The sequence below is a fragment of the Budorcas taxicolor genome, chromosome 19, assembly GCF_023091745.1.
Source record: "Budorcas taxicolor isolate Tak-1 chromosome 19, Takin1.1, whole genome shotgun sequence".
Lineage (NCBI taxonomy): Eukaryota > Metazoa > Chordata > Mammalia > Artiodactyla > Bovidae > Budorcas > Budorcas taxicolor.
Window position 1 is genome coordinate 46,629,230 of NC_068928.1, and position 15,569 is coordinate 46,644,798.

At 37.4% G+C, this 15,569-nt stretch overlaps 1 protein-coding gene across 1 annotated transcript in view; it reads left to right on the top strand.

Moving 5' to 3' along the window:
• Positions 1-15,569, top strand: part of TLK2 (tousled like kinase 2) — a 125,039-nt gene that overhangs the window by 94,568 nt on the left and 14,902 nt on the right. Inside the window, exons 12-16 of the mRNA XM_052657156.1 lie at positions 1,798-1,950; positions 5,339-5,405; positions 6,459-6,556; positions 8,154-8,235; positions 12,380-12,471. Coding sequence (XP_052513116.1) covers positions 1,798-1,950; positions 5,339-5,405; positions 6,459-6,556; positions 8,154-8,235; positions 12,380-12,471 — 492 coding nt within the window. The remainder of the gene's footprint in view (positions 1-1,797; positions 1,951-5,338; positions 5,406-6,458; positions 6,557-8,153; positions 8,236-12,379; positions 12,472-15,569) is intronic.

Here is a 15,569-nt window from a genome sequence, read left to right on the forward strand (position 1 = left end):
GGATGGGATGGGGAGGGAGGAGGGAAGGGGGTTCAGGATGGGGAACACATGTAAACCCATGGCTGATTGATATGAATGTATGGCAAAGACCACTACAATATTGTAATTAGCCTCCAACTAAAATAAATAAACTAAAGTAAATAAATAAGTTGACGTCTAATCTGTAAGTCAGCTTATCTTGAAGCCAAGAAAATGGTATTATCAAAAGAAATGATATTTCTTTGCAGTACTGTGATTAGGTTAACCTTGCTTACTTACAGTGTTGCCCTTTTAGATGTGGCAGCATAAGTTGTATTATGGGGGTCTGCTCTGGGGTATAGTCTTGTTTTTCTGGTTACCGTTCTTTTAAGAAAGGTATCCTGAGTCTGGAAATAGTGTAGAAACTGACAAGTAGCATTCAGAGAAGAGGGTCAAGTAGACGTCATTTGAGAATATAGGTTTAAAAAATTAGATTCTATCATTCTGCAAAAGTGAAATTTGGGTCAAGAAAGGGAGATGGGATAAAAGCATGGTAGAAAGAGAAGAGGACAGGAGCCAGCATCTGACTGTCAACTATGAGTGATTTAAAGATTTTACTCTTAAGTGGTTAATCTCAAATCTTGGTATGCTTTTATATACCTGGTCTATAAACCTTAGTATCTGTCAGGTAGCAGGATTCATGAGAGAAAGTGGAATACTTGCATTGATATTTGTATTGACTTTTAGTTTATAAGATAGTTTATTTAAAAAAATTAGACATTATTAGGAAATACTCTGGAGAAGGCAATGGCACCCCCACTCCATTACTCTTGCCTGAAAAATCCCATGGACAGAGGAGCCTGGTGGGCTGCAGTCCATGGGGTGGTGAAGAGTCATGACATGACTGAGTGACTTCACTTCACTTTTCACTTTCATGCATTGGAGAAGGAAATGGCAACCCACTCCAGTGTTCTTGCCTGGAGAATCCCAGGGACGGCGGAGCCTGGTGGGCTGCAGTCTATGGGGTCGCAAAGAGTCGGACACGACTGAAGTGACGCAGCAGCAGGAAATACTCTAATAGAAATGGTGTTAAATATCCTGAGTCTTTTATATGTCTTTTATTCATTCATTTTGTGTACTATTTCCTGAGGAAATAGTACTTTTTACTTGTTGAAAGGCTTCTTTTTGCTTTCTCTAAGTGCTCATCTTTGTTCTTTAAAAACTTAGTTTGGGTTTCTACCATATTAGTGTTTGGGAATGACTTGAGAGTGGTAGTGGCTCACTTGATGAGAATAAATGATAGATTCTGAAAGAAAACATTTTTTCCTTTGTTTATCATTCCTCAAAATTTGGTATCTTTGTAGATAGATTTTGAAGAAACTATAATCCAGTTAAAAAATAAAAAGGCACTTGGAACCCTTTTTTTTTTTTTTTACATGAACAGTTATTTAGTGGGTTCATTACCAGGAGTTGTTTTCTTAACTGTTGAAAACCAATAAGAAAAAAAAAAAAGCAGTCAAGAAAAAAAAGCAATCAAAGTTTTTCCTTTTGAGTTGGAAAATTAGGTCACAATAGAAATTTGATATTGTTTCTTCCTGCCCACTTTTCTGCTCTGAGAATTATTGTAATTAGTATATTAAAAGTACAGGTTCATTACCAAAAACAGCTCTATCACCAGATATTTGGTTCTTCAAATCTGAAGTTAAAATCAAATCTCTACTTAGGTTTATTTTTCTGAAGTCTATCAAATATGAAGGTGACAGGAATATTTATGTTTATTCCCTAGCCGTGTTCAAACAGTTTTGACCTTCCTCTGTGCAACATCTTTTGTATCTCTAGGCAACAGGAAAGGATAAATTCACAGAGGGAAGAGATAGAAAGACAACGAAAAATGTTAGCGAAGCGGAAACCTCCTGCCATGGGACAGGCCCCTCCGGCAACCAATGAGCAGAAACAGCGGAAAAGCAAGACCAATGGAGCTGAGAATGAAACGTATGTTCTTTATTAACTCGAACTGAGATACTGTGTTCTTCCCTGAGATACAGACCTCCTGTTTAGTGCCACTGGAAGAAGTGATAAATTGTGGAGATTTCTAGAGCTTAACCTTTCTTTTTAGTTACATTAATAGATTCACTCAACTCGTGCAAAAGTTGTACACAATTAACTCATTTTCTTAGTCCTAATCTTATATAAGAAGTTTCGAATGAGAGGGAGAAAAAAAATGTCATTTAACTTGATGTCGTGATCTTTGGCCACTCTTATAACAAATGTGATGTCAGTAGGTATTCAAATGATATAATTGCTTATGTGTGCTTCCAGGTTGTGGTATGTTTGTATCGCCTTAAGGAAATTATCTGGCTTTATTTCAGACTGAAGAACACACAAGTGAAGAATGCTACTTAGTAGTCTGAAGAACTCTAGTTACCACTCACAAATTTAGATGTAACCTAAGAAAAAATAAGTATTATTTTAGGAAAAGAACATTTTCCCAGTAAGCCAAATCTTGACATTCCCAGTTGTTGTTTATTTACTTATTTATTTTTTTCTGTTCTGGGAACGTAAGGAAAACACCAGTATTTTCAGTTGCAGTGTAGTCATCTTTTTCACTGCTAGTCAACAAGTATTCCTTAGTTACCATGAATAGGAGCGATAGAATAGTCAGAGTACAGATGGCCTTCTTTCTCCAGTCCCTCCCCATATCAGATTTCCCTAATTGACTTTTGAATTCTTGACCACTAAGAGAATCTTCCACTAGGACAGGCAGTGGCAAACTGTTTCTCCATTGGGCCAGATAGTAAACACTTCAGGCTTTGCACACTCGAGAGTCTCTGTTGCCACTACTCAACTCTACTGTTACAGCTTGAAAACATTCATAGGCAGCACATAAGTGAATAGATGTGGCTATTTCCAGAACAGATTACGAGCCAAATGGCCCACAGGTTGTTTCCCAAATAGGCAGGACTGCTGAACAGTTTGAATTAGCATGGAAAATAAAACTAGCAAATTACTTGCCTGTTTTTAATATTTCTTATTGATGCTCATCACCACTGTTTTTAAGAGGCTTTCCAAATGTGTAGAAAATCTCTACAGAATTGATGATAGCCATAAAGTCAGTTTCTGAATTAGATGTTTGAATGTTTGAAATATAAAACATATTTTTTGTAGAAACATTCATTGGTATTATAATCAGTATTTCCCTAGTGGCCTTATTGGTTTTTCAAGGGAAAAAGAAATTTCTTAAAGCTGTCATTGTGGGGTTTAATTGTAGCTACAAATGAGAGCTAATGATACCATGTAATTTATTGACTAATGTCTTTTGCCTTTAGTGTTTTCATGTTAGTTCACAAAAACATATTAACCCATAATCCACTTCAAGTATAAAAATACTTATTACCATTGTTAAAAGTTCATGACATCCCAGAAATGTATGTTTCTTCATTCCAGTTAGAAAGCTGGTTTAACACCAGTCCTCACCCAATACATACCTGATGTCTTGGGGAGCCTTTTCCTTGACATTCATTTAGTAAGTCTATGTTAAATGCTTATTATAGGTTCGGCCCTGTTCTGGACACCAGATTGCAGAGCTGAAGGAGACAGCCCAGCCTTAGGACTCACAGTTTATTTAGGGAAAATGAACAGATGAATAAACTAATAGTTACTTTAAGTATCGTGATAAAGGTATGCACAGTGATTAAGTTTGAAGAACGTCTTCACTAGATTCTAAGCAATATCCCCTTTCGAAAAGTCCAAGTGGGAGACTTTCCTGCTGAACCAGTGACTAAGACTCCATGCTCCCAATGCTGGGGACCCGGGTTTGATCCCTGATCAGGGAACTAGATCCCACATGCTAAGAGTTCTCATGCCACAACTAAAGATCCCACATGCTGCAACTAAGACCTGGAGCAGCCAAATAAATAAAAAAAAATATTTTTTAAAAAGTCCAAGTAGAAACCCAATTTTGAAGAATTCTTTAGGCAAAAGTTGTACACGTTACTCTGATTATTGTCTTCTTTCATAACTCCTACATTTATTTTGTGAAGGAACTCTTCTTCCAGTATTATTTGAAAATTATTTCACGCCGATGAATAAAACCATTGACTTAGAAGTAGCAAAGTGAGCACAGGTTGTTGTGGGTTGTTGTTTTTTTTTTTGCCATAGAATAATAATTAGAATTCGGTCTAAGCCAGTAGAGTGTAAGTAAGCAGTTGCCATCTGGAGTCCTGAGTAAAATCCAGGCTGGAAGGCCTTTGGTCTAGTCTTTAATAATTAAAGTATCCATGTCTCATTCCCTTGGCCAGAAGCCAAAAATATTCCTCTCGTGTTGGAATGGGTTTTATTATCCTTTCCTGGTACTTAACATGTTTTAGGTAGAATTCTAAGCTATGATTTTTTTCATTTCTCCCTTTTTTACTGGTATGATATGGGATAATAGATGTAAGTATTTCTGCAACTATGAAAAGAAAGGTGTATGAACCCTGATGGGAGTATTTCTTGCTATTTTTATCTTCTTTTAGTCAGACCTCAGCAACTTATTTTGTAGCTCTTCCTGGTTGATAGGATAGCTGTTTCTTCTTTCTCCTGCTATTTAGAATATATCTAAACAGTGACATCTAAAACTTTGAAGTATATGTGTGTGCTTCTAGAATGTGAAGAGGGTGAAGATGGAGGAGTAAGCTATCACTTCTTACATGCTCATTCTTGAGATATGAGGATGCGATCAGGGTAGGTAGAACATGAAATGATTACCCATGAAGTCAGCCCTTTGAGAACTGTGTTGAGTAGTATTTCACAAAGTATAGATTCCCTTCATATTCTCATTGTAATAGTCACAACAGCTTTTTTAGATAGGTATCATTGCTTGCTGTGTTTTTAGGAAATTGAGGTTAAAGTTGCTTGCCCAAGGTCACGTGGTCAGAATTGTGAACCCTAGTCCTCAGACTCCAGATCCTGGACTCTGTCCCCTAGGTTCTTCTCCTTGTATCAAAGTCCAAGAGTTATCAAAAAATAACCAAATATGTTGGCTTATTAATATCCCCCTTAAAAAACTTTTAGACATATAATTTGGCTACCTCTTCCAATGGATTTTCATCTGAATAAGGTATATGACCAAACTCATTTCATAAGTAATGTAAAAATAGAGGTCATTTATTTTTCTCATTTTTTTTTTAAATAGACTTCTAGCTTTGAGGTCCTTTATTCACATCACATCTTATAAATCACAGAAGTTTTCTGTTGTCAAAGAACTGCAAGATAATCTATCTTTTGGTCATTTTAACTAAGTTAAAGTGAATATACTGTATAGTATTCTTTGGCATTTCTCTTTAAATAGTCACATTATGATTTCATATAATTTACTGAAATTTCTGTCATTATTTTCCAGGTTAACATTAGCAGAATACCATGAACAAGAAGAAATCTTCAAACTCAGATTAGGTCATCTTAAAAAGGTAAGTATAATGAGAAAATGTGTCTGAAGAAATACAATTTTTAGTTTACATTTGGTGTTGAAGTTGTTTGGTCATTTGGGCAAATAGTAGCTTCACGTACCTGTGGAAATCATTAATAGTTACTTTGGGTCACACCTGTATTCTAATGGTGAAGTTTGTGTCTTTCAACTTGCAAGTCAGCTCCAAGCTCCCAGTGAGAGTGCCTTTTCTACCAATGATATACTGATACTTCATTCTGTATACCTCATAGGGCCCCACAAGTGATTATCTTTTTAGTAAAAAATAAATATAAAGTAAGAGCAGATGGTTCTGAAATTGAAGTTATTGTGATGTTGTAAATCACATAGCAGCTCTTATCTCTTAGCTAAACTGGCTAAGAAAAAAAGGTGGTGCACCAACCATATTGTAACACAAAGGCACCCACATAGAATTTGTTGTTGACAGTGTTCATACAGGTATCTTTGATGTAGATCACTCGTCTCTTAAATTCAGCAGCATGTGCTTTTTGATGGGTGCTGCTTATCAGGAAGTTGATCAATAAGTATTTACTAGATTGCTCTTAAGGTGTGCTTGTTGTCTCTCCCTGCCCTTCTCAGATCTTGTTAAATCAGTGGAATTTAAAAGCACTAAGTAGAATCGCAGTTATAGAACAGAACCAGTTAGAGAACCTGATTTTTAAAACCTGGTTTAAAAACCTGATTTGTGTTTTTTAAAAAAAGAAAAAAAGATTGCATGCCTGTATGTATACATACAAAACTTTTCTGGAAATTTACACAAGGAACTTAACAGTGATTGTATCTGGGTAGTGGCCATGGAGAGGGTGGAAGCTTTTCACTTTTCCTGCTGTTCTTCTCTGTATGGTTTGAGTTTATTTTATTATTTTGCTGTGGGATCATATTTAAGATTAAAATTCCAGTTCTTAAAAAAAAATCTTTGTCAATGGAAAACATCTCAGCTTTTCATAAGAGGGATGTCCGCTTTTGTTTTTGAAATGAGAGTCTAAAAAGGTAAAGCTTCCTGTGTTCTAAGCTGTTTCTTTCCTTTTCACTTTAGGAGGAAGCAGAGATCCAGGCAGAGCTGGAAAGGCTAGAAAGGGTTAGAAATCTACATATCAGGGAACTAAAAAGGATACATAATGAAGATAATTCACAGTAAGCAACTTGGGGGTATGTTGGGTTGGAGATTGCTGAATACTTTCTGACATGAATTGTCCAGAATGATATTTTTGCTTATTGTAAATTTGGTAGACCATTCCATGGTGTATTTAACTCTGTTGTAGGTGTAATAATACGTTTAATGAACAAAATTATGATTTGCATTGGTTTAAATCCATATAAACATATTAGGTTTATATATTAAGTATATATGTATACATACAGCATTTTTACACAGATAGAGGTCATTAAAGCAATGTAACTTTGCAGTCGCAAATGGTTTAGGTACACTGTGTACTCAGATTTACCCTCGTAGCCTTACTGAAGGGGGGAAGCATTACGGTGACAGTGGGGTGGTGTGGAAAGACTATTGGGTTGAAAATGACACTTAGCTTCTGAATGACCTTTATAGGTCTTTAAAGTGTTGAGATTTTTAAGAAAGACTCAAGTTCAGTACATTAATTGGAGATAAATGCTCATCTTTGTAAGTCATTTAAGGAATTAAAACTGTGAAAAGTAGATTGTAAGTGGCAAGTGGCTTCTAACAATAATCCTTTTATTCCCCCCACATTTTTCTAATTCTGAAACATGGAGGTTTTGGCATAGCTACAGCGTGTATATTTTTGTTTGGCCAGAGTGAGCCATGGACTTTGCTTTCTATAAGTGGCAGCAACAGTAGCTACCATTACTGTGCTCTTTCTGTGTCAGGCAGAGTGCTAAGTGCCCTGCGTTCTGTCATTTAATTGTCACAGTAGTCCTTTGCAGTAGGTCATCTTCAATACATAGATCTGGAAAGTGGCTTAGAGGAACTAAGTTAACTTGTCTAGGGACTAGTGTGACCAAACAAAGAGTTGAGATATGGCTCTGACTCCACAGCGAAACCCCATGCAGTGATGTCACCTCTCCCCACAGGTGTGCCCCTGCCTCAAAATCAAAATAAAGTACTTTCAGGATTATTGGTAGGGCTGATAAGGAACTAGGTAGAAACACGTAAAAGTTATTTTTGCCAGAATCTCTCATTTCTTCATCTTATTGCTAGAAAAGGATACAAGATGGAATCCTTTGTGGGGAAAACAGTTATATCATGAAGACGTAAAGAGAGAAAATGAATGCACATAGGACATGTGACTCACTTTATAATGAGATCTGTTTTTAAGGCCACATAAACTATCTTGGGATTTTCTTGTATGTTTTTGAATGGAGGGGACGTGTGGTTCTTGAGTGGTTTGCAGGACCCCGGTAGCAGTTTGGAAATCTCTGGTCCAGTGTACAGCCCTGCACCCCCCTCCTTTATGGCACGGCAGAAAGAGAGGGAAGTCAACAAGGGTCACTAGTCTAATTGTGGCTGTGCTGCAGCTGGCACCTGGTTCTCACAACTCCACAGCTAATGTTGTTCATCATAGTTACACCTTCTCTTTGAACCATAGAGTTTTTCCTGTGCTCAGAATTAGCTATATTGCGATGATTGCCAAACTGTTGGCAGCATCTGTAATTGTATGTATAACACGTCAGACATTCTGGAAGTTTCACAAGCAGGGAAAATTGTGTAGTCCTTGACCTCAGAATGTTGTTGTTTTATATTCTGTTTCCACAGATTTAAAGATCATCCAACGCTAAATGACAGATATTTGTTGTTACATCTTTTGGGTAGAGGAGGTTTCAGTGAAGTTTACAAGGTAAGTATGAGGAACTGGGTATAGGGACTGAGAGTTAAATTATTGGTTATTACAAACTTAGAAAACATTTAAAATAGTGATAGAATTGTGACTGATATCTACTGGCCAAAATTCCAAACTGTTAAGAACCTGTGTATCAAAATGATCCCTTGGAGAAGGAGATGGCAACCCACTCCAGTATTCCTGCCTGGGAAATCCCATGGACAGGTGGGCTGTGGTCCACGCGGTTGCAAAAGAGTCGGACACAACTTAAGAGTCTAAACAACAACAATCTTTGGGAGAACTGCTTCTAGTAAACTTGTGACTAAGCAGGAGTCGATATTTTACCCTGTTTATTAAATTTGAAGAGTAATTACAGATTAAAAAAAACAAACAGAAAATAGCACCATTTCTGGGTAATGGAATAGTGGTGATTTTTACTCAAGTTTTGTACTTTCTGCCTCATCTGTACTTGTCAGAGATGAGTGCTACTTTATTGTAATAAGATTTATATATATATATAAAATGTTTAAAATAGATGTACTAAAAAATTAATTCTTTGAAAACTGGTTCTTGCTTTTAAAGTGTTGGCATCTTCCACATCAGAGTGTTTAGTAACACTGGTTTTGCTGAAGGATTGTCTGGCTTAGAGTGCTTCAGTTGGCCCAGCAAAGTGCAGGCTGCTGTGCCCTCCAGCTGATTTTCCGTGAATGAGAAATTCTGCCTGTTTTAAATACACCTGTAGATATATAACACACTCACCAACCACAACCTCCTGAAATTTCTCTGTTTCTGGCACCTGGCATTTAAATGCCCAATTAGTTTATTAATTTGTCTTTACTGTATGACCCTAGTAATTCCCTCTTTTCTAAGTTGTAGCCTATACTGTTAATGATTTATGTTATGCCCATATGAATTTTTATATAGAAAATCTTTTGAGTAAAATACTTCTTATTTCAGATAAAAACATTAGTTTTTCTTTTTTTCTCTTTTTTAATGTTAATTTTTTATTGTGGTGATATATACATGATACCTACCATTTTGACCATTTTTAAGTATACAATTCAGTGGCATTACGTATACAATGTCGTGAAAGTATCATCACTTCCCATTTCCAGAATTATGATAATATTTCTAGTATACTGCTGGGTTTAATTTTCTAGTATTTTGCTCATATTTTTAATCAATGATCATAAGTGGTATTGGCTTACAGTGTTTTTTTATGTGCAGGCAGCATTGTCTAGCTTTGATGTCATAGTTATTCCAGAAGGAGTTGTGAAATTTCTTTTTTCCCATATTCTGGAATGCTTTGCGTTACATGTTGGCTATGTGGAAGTTGTTAGTGCTAAATCATAAAATCAGCTGGGTAGTTGTCATTTTAGAGGAAAATAGCCTTTTCAGTTTCTTTTAAATATTAACCTATTCAGACTTTCTTCCCTTTCTTAAGTCAGTTTTGATAATTCATTTTTCCTGGAAAATCATCCTATTTCATCGTGATTTCCATACTTTATAAGTTATTTCTCTTATGAAATATTTATTTTTGTATCTCTTGACTAATAGGCCAGAGGTTAGTTAGTGTTTCTTTTTTCCTCTGAAGATTAACTTTTTATTTTTGTTGATCAGATCTACTATTTGATTTGTTTTGTTTTCATTGACTTTTGCTTTCAAATCTTCCTTCTGTTTAGTTTACATTCTTGAGTCATATACCTAATTTATTATTTATTTGGGGTAATTTAAAAAATTGTGATAAAAAACACATAGCATAAAAATTAGTAACTTAACCTTTTTTAAGTGTTCAGTTGTTGCTGTTCAGTCACGCAGTCATGTCCAGCTCTTTGTGACCCCATGGATTGCAGCACACCAGGCTTCCTTTTCCTTCACTGTCTCTGGGAGTTTGCTCAAACTCATGTCCATTGAGTTGATGATGCCATCCAACCATCTCAGCCTTTGTCGTCCTCTTCTCCTGCCTTCGGTCTTTTCCAGCATCAGGGTCTTTTCCAATGAGTCAGCACTTTGCATCAGCTGGCCAAAGTATTAGAGCTTCAGCATCAGTCCTTCCAGTGAATATTCAGGGTTGATTTCCTTTAGGATTGACTAGTTTGGATTCCTTGCTGTCCATGGGGCTCTCGAGAGTCTTCTCAGTTCAGTAGTGTTATATATATTCATGTTGTTCTGAAACAGATCTTCAGAACTTTTTCCTCTTGCAGAACAGGAGCTCTACTCACTAATCAGCAGCTGTCCTTTTTCTCTCTCCAGCTGCCGGTAACCACAATTCTACTTTATATTTTTATTACTTTGATTTTTTTTTTGGTAGCTCATGTGAGGAATCACAGTGTTTGTCTTTTTGTGACTGGTTTATTTCATTTACCATAATTTTCTCAAAGTTTATCCATGTTGAAGCATGTGACAAGATTTTCTTTTTTTTAAACTTGGATAACCCTGAGATTGTATATATATACTTCATTTTCTTTATTCATTCATCATCTGTCAGTTGACATTTGCATTGCTTCCTCCGCTTATCTATTGTGAATAGTGCTGCTTTGAGTACGCATGTGCAAATATCTCTTTGCGATCTTGCTTTCAGTTCTTCTGGCTGTATACCCAGAAGTGGGACTATTTCTTTTTTAAAATCATCAAAATTGGTTCTTGGTGCTTTACTTGTTAGTGATTTCTTTATATTTTTTTCCTATTCTTCAAACATTTTAACACTTCTGAAGTCTAAATGCTTCTTACAACAATGTGTACATTAATGTATTCTTTTGCTGTCTTCCATATAGCCCTTCTTTTTTTTTTTTTTTTTCCATATAGCCCTTCTTAGATCACTGGTGAATCACAGTGTCTTGAACTCAGAAATAGGTTTTGATAATAGGAAAAAATGACACTTGTAGTTCATTGGTGCTCTTACAAATTAGGTGATGTTTAATCTGGCTTTTAATGGCTTGAAATGGTTCCCTCCTATAAAGCCATGATGGATACATGCATACAGGTGGACTTTAGACTCTGTAAGAAAAATAGAATTCAAAAGTTTCCATTTCTGTGAAATAAGATACTCTGTTTGAATTGAATGGTTTTTGTATTTTAAAAATACTAGTTTAAATTTGGTATATATTAGAAGTTTCTTTTATAAGCAGGCCTCTTTTGTATCCTGTGCTTTGCTAGAGGTAGCTTGTCTTTTAAAAGATCTGTAGAACAGTAATCACCACTCTTCATGGACTGTATAGCCTCTGCCTGTTGTCTTTATCTATTCATATGTTTGTGGAAACTGGCAGGTAGGTGGTAATAGCATTGGAACTGAAGCAGTAAGTTTTAAATTTGGACTTTAAAGCCAGATTCATTCTAAAAAAGCTCCTCAAAAAATTGTATTGGGGAAATCTGTTGTAAAATGCTTCTTACTTTTTCAAATTGTGATGTACACCAGGCATCCTTGGAAATCTGTTACCTTTTTTTACCCCATAATCTAGCACCACTGAGCTGATCTGGAGCTTGGGCCAACAGTGGTGGCCTTTGAGGAAAGCATGTCCCTTTTTTTGGATGCTGCTGGATAAGTGACTAGCTTCTGATATTGTTGAGGTCCAAAATTACTTTTTATTTATCCGGTATGTAGAGGTGCAACTAAACAAACTTAGCAAAGAGGTGTGTCCTGTTTCTTAAGGAAGCAGATAGTCTGTGTCCCTAGCATTTCAAAAGTGGCAGGGTCTCTGAACCTAAAACTGCTCTAAAAATAAAGCCTATTAAAAATATTTACAAAAAGGAAAAGAAAAAAAGTGGCAGGACTTACTGTTGAAGAATGTCAAGTCCCAGAACCAGCTGAGGGATAAGAGCCAAGAGGTGAAAAAGGTCCCAAATAGGGTAGATGATATCCAGAAAGAGAGTTGTTTAGAAGTGACTGTTAAGTCATGGACTCTCTTTCTGTTTATGGCATATGTTAGGTTTTCTTTTCTAAACCCCTTGGTGCCAGTGCGTCTGGAGACTTCTCGATTGTCTCATCACGTTTTAAGAAAGATGATTACAACTCTGAAGGAAGTGTGCTGTCCACTGCCCTTGTTATTTAATAATGCATTTTGGACTTCTGAGAATGTTGGTCTGTTAAATAGAAGCTTCTGGTCAGTTGCCTGTAATTCTTGTTAGGATTATCCACAATATAATTTATTCCTTTTCTTTATAGGCATTTGATCTAACAGAACAAAGATACGTAGCTGTGAAAATTCACCAGTTAAATAAAAACTGGAGAGATGAGAAAAAGGAGAATTACCACAAGTAAGTGATACTAGAGTATCTGATTTTTCAAAATTTAGTATTAATAGCTGTAGTTTGAGCACTGTGTTAAGAGCTTTACATGCATTGCTGTTGTTCCATTTAATCCTCATAACTGTCCTTGGAGAGTAAATAAATCTTCCATCTTACTGATAAGGAAATTGATACGTAGAAATTGAGTAACAGCTAAGAAATGGCTGAGCCTGTATTTAAATCCGGACTTCCCTTAATCCAGGCCCATGTATTTAACCCTCCCCTTCCATTGTGCCTCTGAAAGTAGCTATAATAAACAAGTAAAGCCTCATAAATTATTGTTGCTTGTCTGTAGAAAATGTGAGAGCATTCTTTAGTGGTCTGGGGACCCTGGGGAGCATGGGGTGGGGCTTCTGCTGCTGCTTCAGTCATCTCATCATGGAGGAGACCGTGTGGCACCTGCTGCCCCTCAGTGTGGTCCTCAGTGCTGGACCCTCCTCTCCCGTCACAGCCTTCGTGTCTCAGAGTTCTCGTCCTCAGTGTCCCACTTGCTGTGCTTGCCCCTTTCTAGATGCCATTGTGGCAGCCCTCATCTGTACTGGGGATGCAGGATGGGAGGGTGACTCATTAGAATGAACAGTTCTTACATGTGCAGGTACGAATGTTTTTCTTCCACTAACGTCAGCCCTTGCCTGTCTCTGCCCTGAGCTTCAGAACATTGAAGTTACAGCTGACTTGCTTTGGAGGCCACTCAGACTTTTCTGTTAGAATCTCCGCTGGCCGTTAATATTGTTTCATTTTTGTAGGAACAAGTACTATGTTAGACATGTCCTACCCCTGAAAGGAGAGACAGCCCCTTTTGATATAAAGCAGTCTACCTCCATTCTGTAAAAGCACTTTTGTTTTCTCTTATAAATAGTACTCTGGAGGGAAAAAGGCAAAAGAGTGGACTTTGTTTTAGGTGGCTTCTAAATCTCAGTGGGAAAATAAAACATTTCTACATCATTAACCCATTCTTGAGGCTTGGAGCAAGGCAACTCCTGCCTTATGGCTACTGTTCATCAGGGACCCAGGAATTCTTGCTGCTCTGTGCAGGTTGGCAGAGGTGCTCAGCGCTAGAAGAGAGAAGGGTCCTGTGGCATTAGGAGAGAAAGCGCTTAGCAGAGGTGGGAAAAAGGATGCTATGTGCTCTGTGCATGGCACTCTGCCTGTGTCCGTGTGTGACAGGCGGCTGCAGTCCAGATGCTTCTGAGGAGCAGTTACATTATTACAAGTACATTCCAGGCACTCGACAGGCAGGGACAAATGGCATGCGGCCGCAGTTGCCAGGGAGCACTTAAGAGAAGACACCCACATGTTCTGACCAGTTAGGAAAATGGTGAGAAATGTCCTCATCATATTGAGACTCAAAGAGTCACCTTAGGGTATAGGAACAGTACCTGCATCTCTTTCACAGTGTTCTTCGGCTATCCTCGGAGCCTGTTCTGCAGCTTGTGTGCGCTGCCAACTCTAAACCAGCTGACTCTACAAGGGATGGACCTTGGTGAACCTTGAGGAGATAGTTCCTCTGCAGAGATTTATACAGACTTTGCCTCGTCTCCATGTCCAGCTTTCAGGCTGAGTTTAAAGAGAACTCAGGGGTCGAAGACTGTGGTGATTGCCCATGGGGGTTGTGCTCACTGTAGCCTTTTGAAGCAGTGAGGAATGGACACCAGGACCTCCTTGACACACTTGGCAAGCTGTTTAAGTCCTGGTGGGTGTGGATGGGGTCTCCTTTCGCATTTGTGCCTGATGGAGTCGCAGAGCAGGTGAAGGGGGTGGTCTTGTGTCTGAGTTCTTAGAGGTTCAGCTCAAGCTCCCAGTGCTGCCTTCCTGTTCTTTGCCTCCTCACCAAGGCAGGAATCACGACTCCTGAGCACCTTTTGTGGAGCCATCTGAGCAGGAGCCATTTCCCAGTTGATAGACACACTGGTGGAGGGGTGGGTGGTGCAAAATTTTTGTGACTTCCATTCATCCTTGTGGGAAAGTTCTTACAGCACTTCCACCTTTCTTGGAAAGATTTTGCTTGCTAAGTGACAATAAATCATACAGAGGAATTTTAGGCTATAAGTAATAGTGAATTAGCAATATGGCATTAACCCCCTTGAACTGAGAGATTAAGGAGACATATCAGGCACTGAACAGATTTTAGAGAGTACTTCAAAAATTCAGTGTGAAACTGAAAAGGAGTACATTTCAGTGTTGTGGTCACATTATAAAATATGAAAATACTACTGTTACCTGCATATAGTAAGATCTTTTGCTTGCTTTTTCCTTCATGGGGATGACTTCCCAGCCCCATCTGGAATCAGAACATGTATTTGGGTGAAAAAGAAAGAAAAATTCAAAGAAAATAAAAGGCTGTTGTATTGTTTTATTTAGAGTTCTATTTTGCACCCCCTTTCCTCTCCTTTCTCTGCAAGTAATAGAAGTAAACTGATTGTTTTGCTTTTGCATTATTAAGCATTAATAGGCATTACTTGATTTCTTTAACCTCCCAAAATAGATATTAAGAAATTTATGGTAGGAAAAATTTCATATAAAGCTATCCACAGAAGTAACTGTATCTGTACTCTTGTATGATAGATACTCTTTTCTAATTTTCTAGGATATAATTACTGAAAGTCTAAATATATATCTACTTAGAGTAGAAGACTAAATGCATCAGTTTCTTATTTGTTTCCTTATTTATAGTGCATTAGTCCCTTCGATGTTTAGTTGAAATTTGAACATATGAAGGATGTAAGAATATAAGGAGAACCTCTGCCTTGCCTGGTGAACTGTAGCAAATGGCTTTAGAGCCCGACGTGATGTTGAGGGGGGTCCTTTCATGACACACAGTTTCCTTAGTTGGCAAGGACTTGTGACAGTGTCTTTAATTTATAATTTTTTCTTCCTTTATTTTCCTCAGTTTTTTAATATCTCCATGGAGAAATTGGTCTCTACTCTGAAATGCACAAAATCAAAAAGTTAAACGGGCAGAGAACGATAGCTTTCTAGTGTGTGAGAATAAGAAATGACTTAACAGTAATCTGTTTAGACCATAGATTTCTAAACTTGTTTTTTTAGAAATAGTACCACCTTTATTT